The sequence below is a fragment of the Ciconia boyciana genome, chromosome 1 (genome assembly GCF_034638445.1).
Source record: "Ciconia boyciana chromosome 1, ASM3463844v1, whole genome shotgun sequence".
NCBI classification, from domain to species: domain Eukaryota; kingdom Metazoa; phylum Chordata; class Aves; order Ciconiiformes; family Ciconiidae; genus Ciconia; species Ciconia boyciana.
Window position 1 is genome coordinate 72,581,804 of NC_132934.1, and position 19,536 is coordinate 72,601,339.

Genomic DNA, 19,536 nt, shown 5'->3' on the forward strand with positions numbered 1-19,536 from the left:
ATACTTAGCACTTACATAGCACTCCGTATCTTCAAACTACTGTACAAACATGATATGACTAATGGGAGATAAGGAGGACTGAAATATGCTTCCAGATTATGAGACCATGTAAATACAAACAGTCCCACCTGTAGCCCATCTTTCTGAAGTAGATAGGATGGAACTTTGAAGTCAGTTCCCCACGCTTTGAATAAATTCTCTTGTGATGCCTTATGTTCCACCCCCACTTCTTACACTGGGAGCTGGTTGTTTGTTGGAAGGCTTTCTTGATGTTGGAGATAGTCTTACCTGTGATGTAACAGCAGATGTCAGGGGACAGAATCTGTGTCAGCAGTTACATTTCCTCCAAAAGCTTGGAAAGTATTTTGCATTAAGTGATCTACCTGTGAAAACATTAAATGTGCAGATGAAATGGTTGAGCAAATTTGGTTTATCAAGCCCTTGCTTGTCTGGGTAACCTGTACAAGCTGCATCAGCTTTGCAATCTCAGTTCCATGTTGTACCTTTAGAAAAAAATACCTCACCTAAAGCTTTACTTGAGAAAAGACTGTATACACTCACTTCCATGTTATTAAAAAATAGCTATTTAATAATATAAAACTGGCTATCAACTGTTATTTCCCTCTGGATGTGATTTCCTAAGAATACCTGTGTCTCAGGTTTACATCTGAACTATTAGTAGTTTCACATGTTTGCATACATGTCTTCTTTTATGTTTAGTGGGAATGATGAAAGCAAAGATCCTCAAAGGTCAGGTCCTGGAGAATATAATCGTTATCTTATTTGCCATTATTAAATTATTAGAATCCATTTCTAATTTATAAAAGAACCATGTAGAAAGGAGTATATGGGTGGTGTGTTGTCTTCCACAGCCCAAAGTAGCAAGAGATTTTGAGGTGGTTTGTCAGAGCATGCCAGGCTTTCAGATCAGACCTTTGTCAAATTTTATTTCTGTGTATGGGTGGCATTTCTGCAAAGGAAGAGCTTGATTGTTCTTTGAAGATGTAGCTCTGCATCAGGGTGTGGTGGAGAATATCAGTCCTGTCAGGTGCTTCACAGGATATTTAATATGACTCAGCCTGTCACAGAGCTTCTTAGTGTGTAGTGGATGCAGTGTACACACTGTTCATTCTGGATATCACAAAGATTGCTGGCATGCAAAGACGGGAAGATGTCATCGCTTTGTCTCTCCTGGTGCCACCGTTGGGAGTGGCTGGCACCTGCAATGGTGCCAAAGAACAAGTACTTCTGATCAGGATCTTAGCTGGTTTGTCCCTTTAGTTTCTTTCTCACAAAAGATAATATCAATCTGGGTTTTCTTCCTCCATGCTAACACTAGAGAAAAGTTCTGGATTACGGTACAAATCCTCTTTAAAAAAACCCTGTCTGTCCTTCACATATCCACAATATTTTGTAGGTGCATGAACAACTGGGAAGCTAACCTTCAGAAACAGAGGGATTACATTTCCTTAAAGATGTCTAGTTTCAGAGATGCTTTAACTGCTGAGACACATGTATATGCAAATTGAGAGAGTGGGTTGAAGGAGAGGAGTACTTTCCATATAAATGGATTTCTGAGGTTTCTTCTCTTCATTCTTTTTCTCAGATTTCAATCATTTTGAAAAGTAAAGTAGCACTGGATAGGGTCCAACTTTCCTTCACCATTACCTTCACTAACTTTGGATTGTAGGCTCTGTAACTGAGCTGTTTTTGAAGGTTCATTCAACTCTATCCTGTATTATGTTTGGCACTGACAATTCGTCAACTCAGTTCCTCACTTCTATCATCCACAAAACAGCTCTCTGATTTCTTGTGATTACTGAGACACAGCTGAAAGATCCATGTTCATATAAGACATGAGCAGAAAGTAAAAGAAATGCTTTTTATATATTCATGTCTATTTTAAGGTCTTGTGTTACCATCACTATGAAATAATACGTAAGTAAAATAAATTAGGGCTGATCTTTGTCTTCATGTATTGTTAACATAATGCAAGAATGCAAGAGCAGCTGTGCTAAATCAGACCAAAAATCAGTCTAGTGCATCCTGTCTCTAATAGTGACCAAGAACAGATACCTAGGGAAGACAATGAGAATGGGCCAAACAGAATGACACTGTGCTACTCTCCCACCTTGCAGTAATCTGCAGCTCAGAGACTTCCTGAGACAGAATTTTTTAGTTTAAGAGCCCTCTTGCATTTTTCTTCTATGATTTTTTTCCAAATAAAAATTGATTCCACATAAACATAACATAAGCTTTCAGAACATCCTGTAGCAAGGAGATCCACAGTTCAGCTCTATGTTATATCATTTCTATGTACCACAATTTACTACATTGTTAGCAATACCATAAAAGACACCAAGAGTTTCTAATCACTCCGAATTTTGGATGTTTCCGTTGCTGGAACTTCAGTTTGCAGTGTCTTAAAGAACCTGAATTCCTCCTGCAGGCATGTGCTTACTCTTTATACAGTTTAGAGGGGAACTCAAAATCACTAGTCACTTTTGCAAGCCTTGGGCTGGGGACTCTAAATTATCCTTCTTCTCAAAGTGAAAAAGCAGCATCTGTCCTGATGATTAAGCTCAAGCTCACATTTGCAAGTATAAAGAAATAAAAGTCATTGGACATGCTACCTCATTGCCTGGGTTAGAAGACGGCATGACAGAGCTTAGGGAGAGGTATCATGGCCCATCACATCAAGCCCTGTTATCACACATCTGAGTTAGAACGCCCTCTGCAACTTTCTGAAACTTCTAAATTGTTTTGTTCACTACACAGTTAAATGTACAATTTAATAGATGTTTCTTGTTCTTTGAGCATGTCTCTCCAGCTTATGCTCTTCCACTTTGCAGGCACATCTCAAGGCAGCCAAATGATAATATACTCATTTATGCAGTGGAAAGGAAGAACTTTCATAAATTGGAAACACAATCATGGTACATTTCACAGATAAATTTAGTAGCAACCTTGCATCCAGTCCTTGCAGCAAGTGCATTGATTCTTAAAGCCTCAGAAGCCAACGCTTAAAAAAACAATTTAAAAAACAATGAATGTTTCTTTAATCAATAAAGACGAGATGGAGAGGATGGCAGGGGGAAGTGCAGAATAAGATTTTATACTCTTATTTTTACCTCTAATTTCAGGGAAGGGTGATTATAAGCCATTGCTAATTTTCCCTAAGGCAGAAGGTATAGAGCTGGTCCCTCCTGCTCAGCACTGCTTATTGGTACCCTGTGCATTTTACCATTAACTTCACTTATTGAGTTTGGTAAAAAGCCAAGCTTTAGTGGAGTTAGAGCTTTCTATAACTGTATCTACTTTGCATGGTACACTAGCCAGAGAAATGACACCAGTACACTTGTTTATTTAGAGAATTTTCTTGATGACAGAAAGAAACCAAAGGCAGTGTTAGAAGTGCCATCATTGACGATGTATTGCTAACATGCCAATGTTTTGTGTATGTATAGAACAACTGCACTTACAAATTTTTGTAAGGTTATTTTGCTATTCAAATTATTGAAAATGAAAGCCAAAATATATTCATTAACCCAAATAGCAGAATGTTTGCTCCAACCTTGTTTTTCTGGCACATCTAGAGTACACTTGCAGACCTGTGAGGTATCATGGCTAGGAATCAGGAAATTGAGCTAGAATCAGGAAACAGCCACCAAAGAAGGTAAGTCATTTTCCAGTATTGTGCATGGCTGCAACCATTCTGAAGAGAGAATTTTTATCAGTAGACAGTGGAGGTGAAGACATAACCTCACTGGTAGGCTTAACAATTTTTCCTAGAAACTTTCTGCAAAATTCTAGCTCTGTCAGGACAAGTGCATGGAAAATGACATTCCTTTAAAACCATGTGCTGATTCAGAGGATTTTGAGATCAGACATTAAGGTGTCAGAGGGATTTTATGCTACCTTACTTAATCCCCTGTATGGAGCAGGCAGAGTAGGGGAAGATATAACTTCTCCCACCTCTCCTTGACCAGAGAAGATGCCCTCTTGGTTATAGCATCCCTCAGCCTTTGACTCTCACAGTATTATTGCTGATTATTATGTTATGTAGCAGAGTAGCTATTGAGTTTCAGATGTTAGGATATATACCAATATATGCGAAACTCACTTTCTAACCAATAATTATAATAAAATGTGGTAGCTTGAAGCCAGAGTTTGTTCTTACACCTTTGAAAGCCAAACTGATTTTAAAAGTGTTGAATCAGATTGTCATTCTTTTAATAAAAGCAGAATGTGAACTGTTCCCTGAGAGTCCACAGCGGAATGCCCAACAGAGTATTTATCAAATAGATACAGCTAGAGCATATCTTGCCTGTTTGCATCTTACTTGGTTTAAAAGGCTGTAATTGTCTATCAATGTGGAGAGCAAACACAGGCTTATGCAAAGACTTAAGAAAAGAACAAGGCAACAGTCTACAATTAATTTGATACTTTGATGTACAGAACACACTACTGATAAAGCTTTAAAACTGCTTTGTAGTAATGTACATGAAATTTAGTGATAACTTATGTGGAGATGTATGCATTGTTAGGAATAGACAACTCTTCATTTTAAGCATCATAATATGATTATTTCCTTTTCTTCCCCCTCCCCCCCCACTGCATTTAACCATTTTTAGCTTTCTTGGCAATAAATATGAAGATACTACAACAGACAGCTATAGTAAGACAACTAACAATGGACAACTGTGTAGGATATGGCATGCTTTCTGTACATAAGTGTGCAATCTAATCAGGAGGCTAAACCTGTAAATGATCAAGTTTTCCATGTTTTGTTCTTTTGTTTTAATGTAACAGAGAACAAAGTTTGTCTCTGGGGTGGGAAGAACCTTCTGGATCATACAGGTTTCAAATAGAAAACTGCTTTTTGTTAATTTCTTCCTGTCTTGTTCTCTGCTAGGATAGGGTTCACCATATGGTCTCCATGACATCTTAAGCTTATTACTAGTTGTTTTAGTCAGAATTTCTTGTAGAAAATCTATGTAAGTGTTAGTTGAAGCATATTTTCCGTGAGTAAATTCTACAGATCCATCTGCCAAACTATCAGCCAAAGCAATAGCTAGTGTATCTGATCATGAGCTTTGCAGTGTGGGGGGGATGGGGAGGGTTCGCATGTCTTATCACAATGAGGAGTTAATATATTACTCTTTTTCAACTGAAAATTTTGAAAATCCGGTGTCCTTTTTACTGACAGTATTTGTTATCTTTCTGTACTTTCTTTTAGTCCTTGCCATTTTCTAATCTTCATACACTCACACAGTGTTTTCTTTAGAAGCCCTCAGAGGAACAAAAAAAATCACCAACAGAAAGCAAATAGCCTTGCTAATTTTATCTATATGCTAAAACTAAAGGAATTCCTTAATTATTATTAATTTAAGTTTCTTCTCTCTTCCTGTTTAAGTACTTTTAAAATACTTAAACTGCCACTCGAAACTTATCTGTCTATTCTTTTAAGCAGTTCTTCCAGCATTTCTCTCCTAGCCCAGTTGCACCTGTCAGTGACATGATATCCTTTACTAAGCGGGTTTTTTTGCCTTGAATTGGTATCTTTATTCCAATAGGTTTGGTAGCTCAGCCTTCCTTGTTTCTAACAGACTTAATAACATGCATTTCGTGGGACCAGAGTCTGTTTTTTTTGGAAATGCAACAGAACTTAAAATGTGAAGGGAATTGCAGAAGTATGTGGTATGTTATAAGCCCCTAACTTAAAAGATGGCTCGTGAAAGGCCATTCTGTTCTCTGTAGAGATCCTCACATGCTAGAAAATGTAGTGAACTGTACAGTTCCATTTACCTGGCAAATATCTTCCAGCATAGGGTTATTCGAGACAGTGCAATAAAATGACGATAATAAAACTATTAAAAATGAAATGCACATCTATTTCTCATTTACAATCAAGTCACCACTGGCAGATGCTAAAATCTCAAGAGAATTTCACAAATCCACAGGATGCCTCAGCAGCGCTTAGTTTTCTGTTTGAATCTGGTTTAGCTGAAAGGTACAGCTGGACAAATAGCTCCCTACTGGCTATCTATATGGAAAGAATCAGACTGTAAATTGTTCTTACTTCTAAAGCAAATTGTAATCTATGCTCATCCAGCTCAAGATTCAACTTTTACAAAAACCATCTAAAAGTCTCAAGGGAGACCTAACAATCTACAGCTACTTAGACAGAAGTTATAAAATGGGTGGCTGTCAATCACTGGCATCATGCAGGGAGGGAAGAACAAAACAGCAAAGGGGGTGCTGAGGTTAAATATCAAAGAAAATCAGTTTCATAATTTAGGGAGAATCCAGGTTGCAAAACAAGCTGTGAAGGGGAAATTTGAAGTCCTGCATAGTCTGACTTATTGCTAAGGACTAGACTCAACAACTATCATTTATGTATTGTTTATTTTTCAGTAGTGTCTCTGAGCATGTAAACCTGGAATAAACTTAAAAGAAGTAACGGTCTCTGTTGTGTAGTACTCATTACCTGAAGAGAGGACAAATAAAATCAGCCACAAGAAGAAAGCTACAATATGTTACAATGCAGTCAGGCAAATTAATGAGGAGCACCATAGTTCTATTCACTTAATTATTTATTGACCAATAGGTTGTTTGTCAAGGAAAAAAAATACAACTAGAAGTAACTGGAATCCTGGATGAAAATTACCATTTTGAAATTATGCAAAGAAAGAGTCATACAATCATTGTTAAAGGTTTTTGTTTTAAGTTGCTTTTTTCCTAGCTAAATTCTCAGAGATTTTGGTGACAACCATAAAACAGCTAGGGAAGAGAAGTGCCTGAAACTCCTGCCTCTCTGAAGCCATCAGAGGCCACACGTCGGGAACCTGATAATCTGTGGTTCAAATCCTTTGCAAAATTGATCTGGTATAGATGAGCTGTGGTACAGATGAGCTCCTCTTTCTTAGGAGAGTACCCTTAAAGATTAGAATATTTAATTCATTGTGATACAGTTGTCTCATTTCTCTGCTTCCAGAGTTTTCAATATGTGTAAATAATTACGTATTCATTATAGCAAGCCCTGGAAATCAGCTGTCCCCTAATATCCAAACTATGAAGCTGTTTTTCTTAGGCCTGAAGTGATTTCTTTTGCATTGAGTCGCAGAGCCAAAAAATCAATTAATTGTGTCCTCTAATCAAAACTAATTTATGGATTACTGAAATCAGATTTGATGCAACACTCAAAAGTTTGCCAGATTATTCACTGGAAAAACCTCTCTAGCCCTAGTTAGTTACCAGACTACAAGATGGCGTAGTTTCCAGGCATGTGAAGGGTAGGATTTTTTTACTCAGGTCTCCTTCTGGACCTTACCCCGTTATTGGCTTTCAGCAAATAAACTGATGTATGTAAGCGTGAATAGCATAAGCACTATGTAATACTAGTTGAGTTCATAAGCATTTGCTGTAGTTCTAGTGTTTCTGAGGATGTTAAATGTTTGCTCAAATACAAATGTAAGGGGTAAATCAAATACAATTAAATATTTTTCTATTGTACCTGTGGCCCTGAACAACATTGCAATTCAAGAGAACAATGGATATTACATCTGGGGCTTAACAAATTGTCAGGTAGTTAAGAGAGTGTGTTAACTGCCCATTCTTTCAAAAAGATTCCACTCAGCCTCAAGCTGACCTTGAGATTTACAAGCTGAAGGAAACAGTTTAGTAGCCAGGACCAACAAATTACCTAAATCTCATTCAGGAAGAGTGACAAGAGCCATGTTTCCTGAAACAAACTAACCTGTAGATTTTTCACCACAGTGCCTATGCACTTGAGCTCATAATTATTCTAATCACATCTTCTATAGATACTTTTGCTAACTTAGATATAGCCCCAGTTTTGCCTTACAGTAAATTAATTCTAAGCAAATTAAATGTTAGCTGTTGAATTTTCTGGAAAGGCTGGGATTAAAATAATTTTATCATTCTTTGTTTAGCTGGAAAAGATATAAGAGTTTCTCTCATCATAGAATTGCATATATTCAAATGCTGGCTGCTAGTAAGGGCAAGCAGTAACTAAGTAATAACATTTTTCTGCTTGACTTGGTGCCTATATAGAGCATATTTCACTGTTCAGTAACCTGTTGAACTATGCGAGAAGGGGAAGGGAAAGACTAATTTCCATATTATCTGCACATGCTTGGCACACAGGCCTTTGGAGCAATTGCATAATTAGAAGATAGGATGATATGAAAGGGATTAATTTTTTTAATATGCAGTCCTCCTCCAAATATGTTTTGTTCTAAATAGCCATGTGAATATTAAAGTTACAACTTCATATTCCTAATAGGTTGCCTAGAATAAATAAATAAATAATCCTTGCAAAATCAGCTAATTTGGGGCTATCATGATAATTTATTTATAATGTATTCCCTCTCTCCTCATCAAGGCACTCTCAGCATTATACAAACAATTATAAAGTGTATTAAAAACATCATCAAACATGTACCGTAACAGAGAAACAAAATAATAAAATCAGACCTGAGCCGCATTGTTAAAAGAGGGTTTGAAAGTGCTACAGGTGGCAGCCAATTGCAGCACAGAAGCCAGGCCTTTCAAGTAGGTCCAACTGTGGACCTACTTGTGGACCAAATTTTTTTTTTCCAAAATATCTACATTTTTATTTGATGGCCTGTAGTTAATTCAATGATCAAAGTGTACATATTGTTTTGCTTCAGCTTGTTTTATTGAACTCAAAAGCTCAAGTTTAGAGCTGCAGGTGCCATTATACTTCTGAGCACTTACCTTTACAATTTCACCTCTTTCTCTCTTGATAGCAATGAGCAGTCATTGCTGCAAATGTGGCACTGTCTCCTGTGTTTCACTTCTGATTTATTTTTCTAGTGGGTATATTGTTGGCAAAAGGTGCTGGATGGGAAGCTGGGAAAAGAGCAGTCTGTTTTCGTGTTGAGCTCATAAAGCAGTAATACTGGTGGCCCTGTGACACCTTCTGCCATACATGATGGTTCTGATTTCAAAGGGCTTTCTCCAGGGCAAATTGACAGGATAATCTGTGTCCTTCACTCATCATTTTTATGTATGCCTAGACTGCCAAATCAGACATTTTCAAAAGAGCCTAATAGCCGTATCAGTTCAGAGGGGAGGGGTTCACTGCTTTTTGTGGGGCAGGTACTTGCCCTCAGAGAACTGGATCAAAGCCCAGCTGCTCTTTTGAACAATATCTAATCGACTGTGGTGCTGTTTGAAGACATTTTTGCCCCTTTGGCAGAGGTGGCCACTCTTGTGGCTCTGGTGACTGAAAGGTCTGTATGAACATTTCCAGTTTGCTTCAGAAGACAGAAAAGCATCTTGGGATGGCAGTGGACAACTTCAAGTACTGACAGATAGTTAAGGGTAACACCACATAGCAGACATACACAGAAGAGCACATCTGTTCCTTTCTTTGTGAAAGTGGGACAGCAGCAGAACAGCTAACTGTGAATCAATCTACACAACTTCTCTGTACATGAAATCCTCTGTATATCACAATGTCACAAATGCAACACATGAAAAGGTGGAAATTATTTTTATATTTTATTTTTTCAAAAGAAGTCCTTAAAAGTTTATTTTTCAGCTTTCAAATATTAAAGAAACACTGTATGCTTTTTGTCTTTTTCTCTGAAAAGAGAGAAAATGTTCTGTTAAGAGTCAGATTTGATCAGTCAGGTTACACCAAAATTTCATTCTTTTTCTTTTTTAAAGAAAAATGTTTTGACCAGCTATATTATCCAGCCTTATTTCCCTGTTTTATCATTGCTGCTACACCATGTTTTCCTCTTTTATCATTTTTATGGTTAGAGCTCCATCACAAAATCTATATTAGGCTACAGCCACTCTGGTTTCAACCAGAATTTGTTGAGAATACAGCTTATGCTGAATAATCAAACACTTTCCAGTCAGAAATGGCTGTTTCACTGACTTGGAGCCGTTCTGGGGGAAGATGTTGATTTCTTTACTAAATTTTCCTTTAGAAAAACTAAAAAGAAAACGTTTTCCATTTCAAAATTACTTCCGTTTAAAAAATATTTTTTATTGTGTTATGATACGAACCAGAAGAGCTGACATTGGAATAAATTGTCTGAAATAAACCTTTTTTGTGGGGGAAATTTCAAGCTTTTGTGTTGTTGCTCAGAACAAAAGTAGTCTTCAAGTGACTGTTAAAAGTTCCCATAGCACAGAAATTTCCTATTTCAGGTAAGTAGGAGCAGGATGACAAGATCCATAATTTGCTTCATATTTCAGTACATATAAAGGAAATTACAGCATATGCTAGCTCAAACTAAAAAAGGTATTTGAAGATCAGGGTTTTTTTCTTTTCCCTGTATGACAGTGTAACAGTCAATTCAATTAAGTTATCTGCTATGTGTTTCTTGACTCTTGTTACAGTAAAGCAAATGAATTGATTTTTTTTTCCTATTCCATTTTGAGAGAAAACCTGTTTTTCTAACATTTTATATCAGTGAGAGCTCAGGAGAGTTGCAGTGGTTCAGTAGCTCTTAATGATATCTATTTGTTTTGCTCTAGTTTTCCAGATCAAGATATTCGCAGAACAGCAGTCCAACAAATAGAAAGTCTGTCAAATGATGAATTGTTAGAATACCTCCCACAGCTGGTTCAGGTAAGGAAGAAATTGATAGCCGAGGAAGTCTTCTGTCCAGATCAATAACTTCATTAAACGCTTTTGATTCTTTCAGTTTGATTGATACATTGTAAGAGGAATAAATAAGAAAGGCTGGTCAGCTGATGCAATGATTGAATTAACAACAGGGCTGAGCTATAGACTGTTTTCCACTCAAGAGAATGTAGTTGTTTGGCATGCTGATTGAACTTTTCTGTATACTTCAAGAAGGTATTTTCAAGGAAAAAAGAAAAATAAAAAGTGCATCTGAACAAGAGAAATTCTGCTATGACCACCAAACCAGGGGCTGGTGGTGGCAGGGCTTCATTGCAGTCAAGGAAGCAAGTGGTGTTGCAACGAATCACAGTTTTCTTAATACCACATATATGGGGAAAATCATTGTCAGCACAGAGTAACCAGGGCGATTTGGGTGTAGAATTGTCTCTTTATAGATGTACATTGCATTTCACTGGAAATTAATGTTTTACAAGTTATGGGCCCACTGCTTCCAAAGCAATTACATTGTGGTTGAGTAGGTCCTCTGTTGCAGTTAAGGAGAAACCAGCCATTTTGAAAGCTTTATCCCCTTACTTTGTAACACTGTGCACATGGATTGCTTACAATTCCACGTTTCAGAGTTCCTCAGGGGTTTTTTGTGTGTTTTTAAATATATATTTATATAAATGCATGCACATATATACACATATCTAGATAGATATATTTGTATACATGTATGAGTATATTTATGTAATCCACTACTGTGAAGCAGTGGAACCTGTACAGCTTTATAGCATTCACACTGTAGGACACTTATGTGACCTTTCACCTTCCACAGCTTCTGTTTCACAAATAAGTTTATTTTCCAAACCAGGTAATCAGATAAAAATTTAAATATAGCATTGATAGTTTTAAGCGGGGGAAGAAAAGCTGCATATTTACATATATGTTAACACAGCCAGAATCAGGATGACATCTGTCTGTCTTATAGATGGTGGCAGACACTTGTGTCCTGAAGTTTCTTTGCTCATTGCATTGCTAGGGAATTCTCCACATGTTGGATTGCTTTGTTCAAGCTAAGCACTGGGTCCTTTCTGATTAATTTTGTTATAAAGGAAGGACAATGAAGCCAGCCTACAAGTGATTCTTAGTATTAATTTATCTGTTAAGGTGCTCAAGTTTGAGTGGAGTCTTGAAAGCCCTCTAGTGAAACTCCTGCTGAATCGTTCTCTTCAGAGCATCCAAGTAGCCCATCAGCTTTACTGGTAAGATCATTTGCCATTACTACCATAGTCCTTTTGTGTAACAGTGAACTTTATCCATTATTCTATTGGTGACAAACTCTCTTTTTGTTTAAAATCAACAGAAAACTTAGGTTTTTTGCTCCTTCTTTGTTCTCCTTTCAGTACTGAGTATGGGTAAATTGCATAAAAGACTTACTTATCTCTGCCTTCATCCTGCCCCTGGCGGGAGGTAAGAGGGGAAGTTCTGTTCACCTAAGATACCATTTGTATTTTTCTGCATTTTCTGGTTTGAGCCAAAAATAGTCTTCCTCAAAATTTGCAAGCTCCAAGCAGCATTGGCTTACTTACAAAGGATCCTGCTTTTGTGATTTCTCTGACCTCTCCTGAAGCTGTCAGACTTCTCATGCGTGTCAAAGTGTATCTCTTACCCCTGTGCATCTCAGTCTGACTTGTGATGGTAGAGTTTGCAATAGTTCCTTTTCATGATTATGGAGATGTACCAGTCCTGACAGTAAGTGCCATTCACCACCTACCTCTACAATATAAGGACCTCTGTAATTGTATTATTGCATGCGGTGGTTATTCTTTTTGCTGTGCTGTTACTTCAAGGCTCTCTGAATACGAATGTGGCTTTCTGCCATCTGAACAACTGCCCTGTGATCTGAACATCAAACTGTTGTGGGTTTTGGGTTTTGTTTTTTTTCCGTGTTTAGTAATGATAGAAGAACTGAGCTTTCAGTTACAGTTCAACTGGTTCAGACCCCTTAAAACAAAAGCTTTCCTCTCTGCAAAGGAAAGACAACAACTTGAAATGTAGTTGTTTGGTTGATGAAGTGTGAGGTCGGAAAGAGCATAGATCATACTTTCATACCTGCATGATCTCTGGAAGAGTTAGTGGGGATGAAACAGAATTATGAATGTGTTTCTTTCACGGAAATGAGTAGGATAACAATAACATGCCTAATGAGTGTATCTGTCAAATAAAGAGGAATGACGTTTAGCGAGCCATTTTTCTGACAGTGCCTGAAATATGCCTGAGACGATTTCTACTATCTTATATTAAACTTAGTCATACCGGGTATACAATGTCCAGTCTAGAGTTCTTAAATGTGCCTAGAGAGTTGGTAGTTTTCCTGTGCAATTAGAAATTATTTCTAGAGTTCAATGGACAGTGGGAACATCATCAGTTTGCCTGTGTTTTCTTTAACTCCTCTCTTCTTCTCAGGAGAAAAATGACTAAGTATCTGCGGTCTTCTTCCTCTTTACTTTGCTGTGTAGACCTGTGTAGATTCCCATTTTTTCCCAAATTTTGCTCAAGCTGTCTAATATTATAATCTTGGATAATATATGGCAGATATTCCATCCTGAGTAATAGATATCCTTATCTGACAAAGTACAATTTAATGTGGCAAAATACATTTATTTTATATATAGCTTAATATATAGCATAACTATACATACCCATATCAAATAGAATATTTCTCAATGTTTACTGTCTCTGCCTTTCAGCTGGTACTAGCCCTGTTCATGTCATCCAACCATGGATTGTTTTTCAAGCACATTTTCTCCCTGTATGCATTAGCTATTGGAGATATCAGCTACTGAATGTTTGTTAAATATTTTGATTACTGTCTCTGTCTTCTGCTTTGGTTGCAGATGGAACAGTTTACTGGTTTACTAGTTTACTAAACTTGTTTCTAATTACACATATCCTGGAGTTGCACATGATTGTGGACACTTCCCATAAATAATATTTCTAACTGTATAAATAGTGATTTGCTGTTTATCCCTAAATAAAAAGTACCTTCTACATGCAGTGTGAACTTTAGTTTCCTAGAAGGACAGCTTTTGGTTAAATTTTAAAATGAACATGCATTTGTACGTATGTATGTGTAAATGTGTGCATGTATATAAAACATATACACACATACATTTCTAGAAATATTAAAAGCTATTTACTTTTTTTTTTTTGTCTAATCATTATTCTTCATTATTCTCTTTCAGTATTGTCTTACTGAGTCACAAGACAGAAATGAATGTAATTTTGTCAGCCTTAGGATCTCGGTAACATAACTGAAGAATACATTGCCAGCTAACACTTAGCATCCACTAACTTTCCTTGTAAACTTGGTAATATTAAGAGTTTGCTGTCAGGGCCTCCTTAGCCAGAAAAGCAGATAATATCAGGAGAGAGAAACACTGTGATAGTGGATCAGGTGTGTATATTTGAGTTCTTTTTCACGGAACAACCTGTCAATAAACTGCAACAGATGACTTGTTTCTGAGAGCAAATTCACCTAATGGCGATGTCTTAGAATATGGCAAAACCTGGAAGAGTGGGGAAGCATGCGCAAATACAGCAGACAAATAACAGCAGCCACCTCTGTGGTAGTCATCCTTGGAAGTATAGTGGTAGAACTATGTACACCTAATATAAACTGAGTGGTCATTAGTTTTAGGTGGGGGGGTTGTTTCACATAATATACTTGCTGGCTGGCTGCTCTCAGTTTCAAAAACTGGTAAATTTTAAACAGTCTGACTAAACTTGTGTGTATAATGTGTATGTTTAGCTGCACAAACTAATTGTGCAAGCATCTAGTAGTCCCATTCAATTTAGTGGAAGGATCTGGGGTACCTCTTTTATTTAGGCTTTTTGTTCAAATGTTTCAACTTAAACTGAGAACTTAAATATGGCACACATCTCTTAGAATTTTGCTTCTTGTATTCATCACACTATCACACTTTTTTTTCTTTGGTTACTCTACTCCACCATGTTCTTCAGTAGTAAACTATTGTCTACCTAACATTTCAATTTATGTAATTATTCATATTCCTGTTCCAGTATTTTAAAAGGCAGTTACCCAAGTCAAAAATTCTATTTACAAAATTTAACAGTAATGTCATAGTTTTTATTAATAAAAGCTTAATTAATTAATTAATAAAGGCTTTCCTTTACTTCACAAATGGAATTTCAGTCCTTATAAAAGTAATGGAACACAGAGGTTTTCTTCCACTTGTCTCTAAAGAGATTTGAGAAAGAAGTTCAAAGATTTAATAATGTGGGGAACACATGTGTGCATGTACACTCAACATAACTTCTTTTAAGAAATGCGATTAGGTAACATTTTATTCTCAAGTGTTGCATTTTGTTTCATTACCAAATTAGCAATCAAGAAGCAAGGACTGCTAAAAACAAACTTTAGTAACAAGATTATATTTATTTTTAATTGTAATGAATGACATTACCATTCCACTATTAAAAATTACAACATTGTGCATGGTGTACCTGCCCAAAATAAAACTTGGAAAAGGAGACTCTAATGTAATTCAGAGAACTGGTGATGTGATTTCAGAACCACAGGGGAAAAGTCAGCTGACTTTAACTTCCATGTTTTACAACACTGTTGTAAATCTAGAAACTAGTTACCAGAACTGGTGGTGACTGTCAACACTAGCTTATTTTAATGACAAATATAATTTATAATAATATCTCAGTTATTTAAAATTGAGTCAATTTCTCTGCACACCAGAGATAAGCAGCTACCCAACAATGTTGTACCAGCGCATCACCTTTTTACTATTAATGTTGCATGGTACATTGTTAACTCCTTTCCATCAAGCAGTGATAAGTTTGTCTGAAGAATTTATTTTAAAATTACGGGACAGTAATTGGCAAAGGTGGACAGAACAGACTATTCATTCTTAGAACACATCTTTAGCTGTTGTAAATCAGGATAGCTTTAGTCTGTTCTTTGCTTGTATCTGCTGCAGATTTGTCCCATTAATTCTGCTATTTAGATTAAAAAGGTAATCGATCTTACACCCTGTGTTTGTTTGTTTGTTTGTTTGTTTTTCTTATCATGGGTGACTTTTCCCCTCTCTAAATTCTTGAGGAATTTGGGCCATCTGCATCTGTCAGTGTTCCAGCTCCTCACTGGTACTTTTGAATGCCCTCCCCTTCTCAAGGAGACTAAAAATTGCCCACACGTACAGTGCCAGCACAGGACCATGTACCATTTAAATCCCATTTTAACCTTATTTCAAGAGTTCTTAGTGTCCATGAGGCACAGGGAACATTTACCTTGCCCCACTATGTTCTAGAAATTCACTCTCATTCTAGTCTGTTCCCGGGAGGGGAGAAGGCTGGAGCAAATTTTCCCATTCCCTGGAGCTATGGTGAGAAGAGAAGTTATTAAATTGGTTTTAGCAAAGCAGCAGAGTTGCTTGAGGGGAAAGAAACCTGCTGAGCCCCTTTGGGCGCTTCTGCTCACTGAAAGTCTCTGTTTATCTCCTTGCTACTGTGTTTCACACACAAGGTTTTTTTGTCAGCTTTTGTGCTGGAGTTTTAATCTGCCCCTCTGCCTCTGGCAGCCTGCCAATCGGTTTCACACTTGCTTGAGCGTTTTTGGCTTTTAGCTACTTTCATAGGTGGCAGCTGCGGCATACAATCGAAACAGCTGGCTGGGGCGGCAGGTGGCCAGGAGTATGTCTCACAGATGGTTGCCTTCCACAGGAGGATTGAATAACGGGGAGAAGTGTACTGTCCTCTAAGAGCTGTGGCAGCTGCTTCAAGGTGGTGCTAAGAAACAGGTTTCATTGTTGTGGAAGAGTACAAGTGTTTGTAAATTTTGGTGGAACATGAGAATCTGGTATGCTTAGCTCAAGAAAAGAAAAAGTTAGGTGAAATCCTTGCTGAAGGCAAAAAGTCCTTTTGTAGCTTGTCTTCTAAGTTCTCTTAAAGTCACTAAAACTTTACAGAAATTTTCTAGTTTATAATATTTCTCTACATTTTGACTGACAACCAAGAGAAAAGGGAGTAGTCTTCTATCTTTTCCAGTCCACATCTTGTAGATAAGTAGGAATGTAAGATTAAAAACGAACTCTTAGTGAAATCCAGCACACCAAAACCAATGTGAATTAGACTATTGATTTCAAGGCTAGAACATAATATTTTATTTTTATTTATTTTTCTATATAAAAAATAACTATAAGAAGCAAAAAGAACATAAGCAATGTATAAAAGTTTAAAAAGACCCCAGTTCAATTCTCTACTATTGGAAGGTTTGTCCCTCAATACTGTTTTCCAAAATCATTACCACTTAGTTTCATTCAGCACTCCAGCATTGGAACAATAGATTATTGCTTCATATTTTCTGAAAGGAAATATATTTTTTGCTGTCAGAACTGGTCTACATTAACCATAATTTACTTGAAGGCTTCAAAAGAAGGAATAAATCAAGCAGATACTCATCCGTCCAACACTCTTAATTATCTGAACATTAAACAGGCAGCCGTCCTCCAGCTCTTTCTCTTCCCACATTATGGTGTGTTTCTCCCACAATCAGAAGTTATCAAGTCTGCTAATTATTAATGAACTTCCTAAATAGCTGTGTAGAGCAGGCAAAAAAGCCCAACCCATTAAAATGACATTAATGTAAATACAAAATACATCTATATTGTTTTGTGTTCATTTGCTCCTTCTTACTGATCACAATCAAAAGATCACTTAATCATATATGTAACCTTAAACCTGTGAATAGCCAGTCCCAGTATATATTTGATGAGTTGTTTTGCTACTCTGCATTAGGATTTGAGTTCAAGTTATCAGTGCGTTACTGTAATGAAAAAATATGCCACGATGTATGTGTACAAGTGAACCTACTTAGAGTTGAAAAGATAAACTAAAAAAGGTGAAAGATTTCTGAAAATTAAAAAAAAAATAAACAGAAAAGAGCAACTGGCCTTAATTCTTTCAGCTGCTTCATGATTTATAAGTTAGCACTAAGGAAAATGTTTTTCAGTACATTGTTTTTCCAAACACTGCTTCTCTGATGTATTTTTGTTTTGGCTTCTTTTACATTTAAAAATGTTGAAGCTGACAAATCTAGTTTTTCAGTTATGCTGGAAAACTGCCTACTAGCTTCTAGTCATATCTATCATAACCCCTCCATTAATGTAACTGAATATGAAAGATGGGTGTTGTTTTTTGGATATCCTCTGTAGAAAGGATTGAACATGCCATTTTGGTGGTCTGTTACTGTGTCTCTGATGCTGGGATGTGATGGACTATAATAAGGCGCTTGTGGAGTTGAACAGGACTGAGGAAGCGGAGCGGGTGTTGCTGAGGAAGGGATTCAGAGCAGGGCCCTGTGCAGATGTCACACTAGGCTTTCATCTGTGCCTTTCATCTTTTTTCCATTAAAAATGTTTTATTGTTGCTTCCTTCAAAAACAAAATAGAGAGACAAATCTTTCCTGATGGATACTGCACATAATCTTTGCTTGTCCCAGAGGAACATTTGGGGATGTAAACCAGAGTAGTAATAAATCAGGAAAGCTTTTGACAAAACATTAATCTAGTTCTGTCACTTCAAATGGATAATTTTCAGTCATGAATTTGACGGATGTGGAGGAGTTGCTTTATTTTTTATACTGTGAAAGACTGCTGAAAAAAGATGACTGGAAGTAATCCATGAAGCTATGTTTTACACTGAAATTTGCTTTAGTATTCGTTGAGCTAGGCCAATATATGAAGAATGACCAGCTTTAATAATCTGAAATGTCCAAATCATAAATAATAACAGTAGCTGTAATTTAAAGAAGATGCAAATTTCCCAAATCAGGCTGTAATGACTTTGGAGAGTGAAATCCCGAGTCGGAAAGCAAACAGCATGGAGAATCTCCTGTGATTCTCAGCTGAGCAGCTGGTGTTGCATTTCACTGGTGAAATGTTGCGATCCTGCACTTGAGAGGGGTCCTCCAGCAGGCTGCTTCTCTGCTACAGAATCGTGGTGCTACCTGATCCTGATTGCTGAGGTGAAATGTTAGGAGAGGACACCTCATTTTAAATTTGTTAGATATAATATCTAAAAAGTTTATTTTCTTCACATTTCATGCTTGCACTTTCACTTTTTACCTTTTATGAATGTGTGGAAACTATTTCATTATGATCTCCTTTGTATAAAGCTTTTTTTCTATAAATGGCAATTATTGTATGCAAAATTAATCTGCAGATGTTTCAAAATTGCATAAGATTATGTAAAACATTTTATAAGTCTTGCTCTGTCATAGGTCTTTTGCTCTTTTCAGCTCAGAAAGCTTTTGTGTTTTAACTACAGCTGTTTGAACCAGTTTTTGGCAAAATTTGTCTTGAGCTACCCTAGGGAGTTTTCAATCCATTTTTCTTTGAATGTGTGTTGCAAAGTTCTTACCACATGACTTCAATAAAAGCAGTGCAGGCTCCGAGTTTCTTGGATTGATATGTTGGGAGTCCTCATTTATAGTTATCATGCAATTGATCACAGCCTTGTCTGACAGGTTTGAGTTTAGTAAATCATTCCTATTTCTGAACACTTTCAGTGGCATCTTTAGGGAAAAGTATGAATAAACATAGAGAGACTTCAAGTGGATACAGGGCATTCAGTGTAATGAATTATTGGTCATCTTAATGTTGCTGTCAGTTGTATATTTCAGTGGTTAATATTTCTAGGTTTAATCATCATTCTCCACCAGAATGCAAGCAAGGCCTTGGACCTTTGTCTAAATGACTGAAACATTAGAAAAAGGAGAATCATGAATTAGACTTTGTTGAATATTTTCCATCAATACGTGATTTAACAGAAAATTACTTTGTGACTAATGGGAATTTTTCTAAGAAAAG

At 36.8% G+C, this 19,536-nt stretch overlaps 1 protein-coding gene across 1 annotated transcript in view; it reads left to right on the forward strand.

The window, feature by feature from the left end:
* The window catches only part of PIK3C2G (phosphatidylinositol-4-phosphate 3-kinase catalytic subunit type 2 gamma), a 252,077-nt gene that overhangs the window by 127,307 nt on the left and 105,234 nt on the right, over positions 1-19,536 (forward strand). The window contains exons 20-21 of the mRNA XM_072849919.1: positions 10,543-10,636; positions 11,804-11,898. Of these exons, the coding sequence (XP_072706020.1) occupies positions 10,543-10,636; positions 11,804-11,898 (189 nt within the window). The remainder of the gene's footprint in view (positions 1-10,542; positions 10,637-11,803; positions 11,899-19,536) is intronic.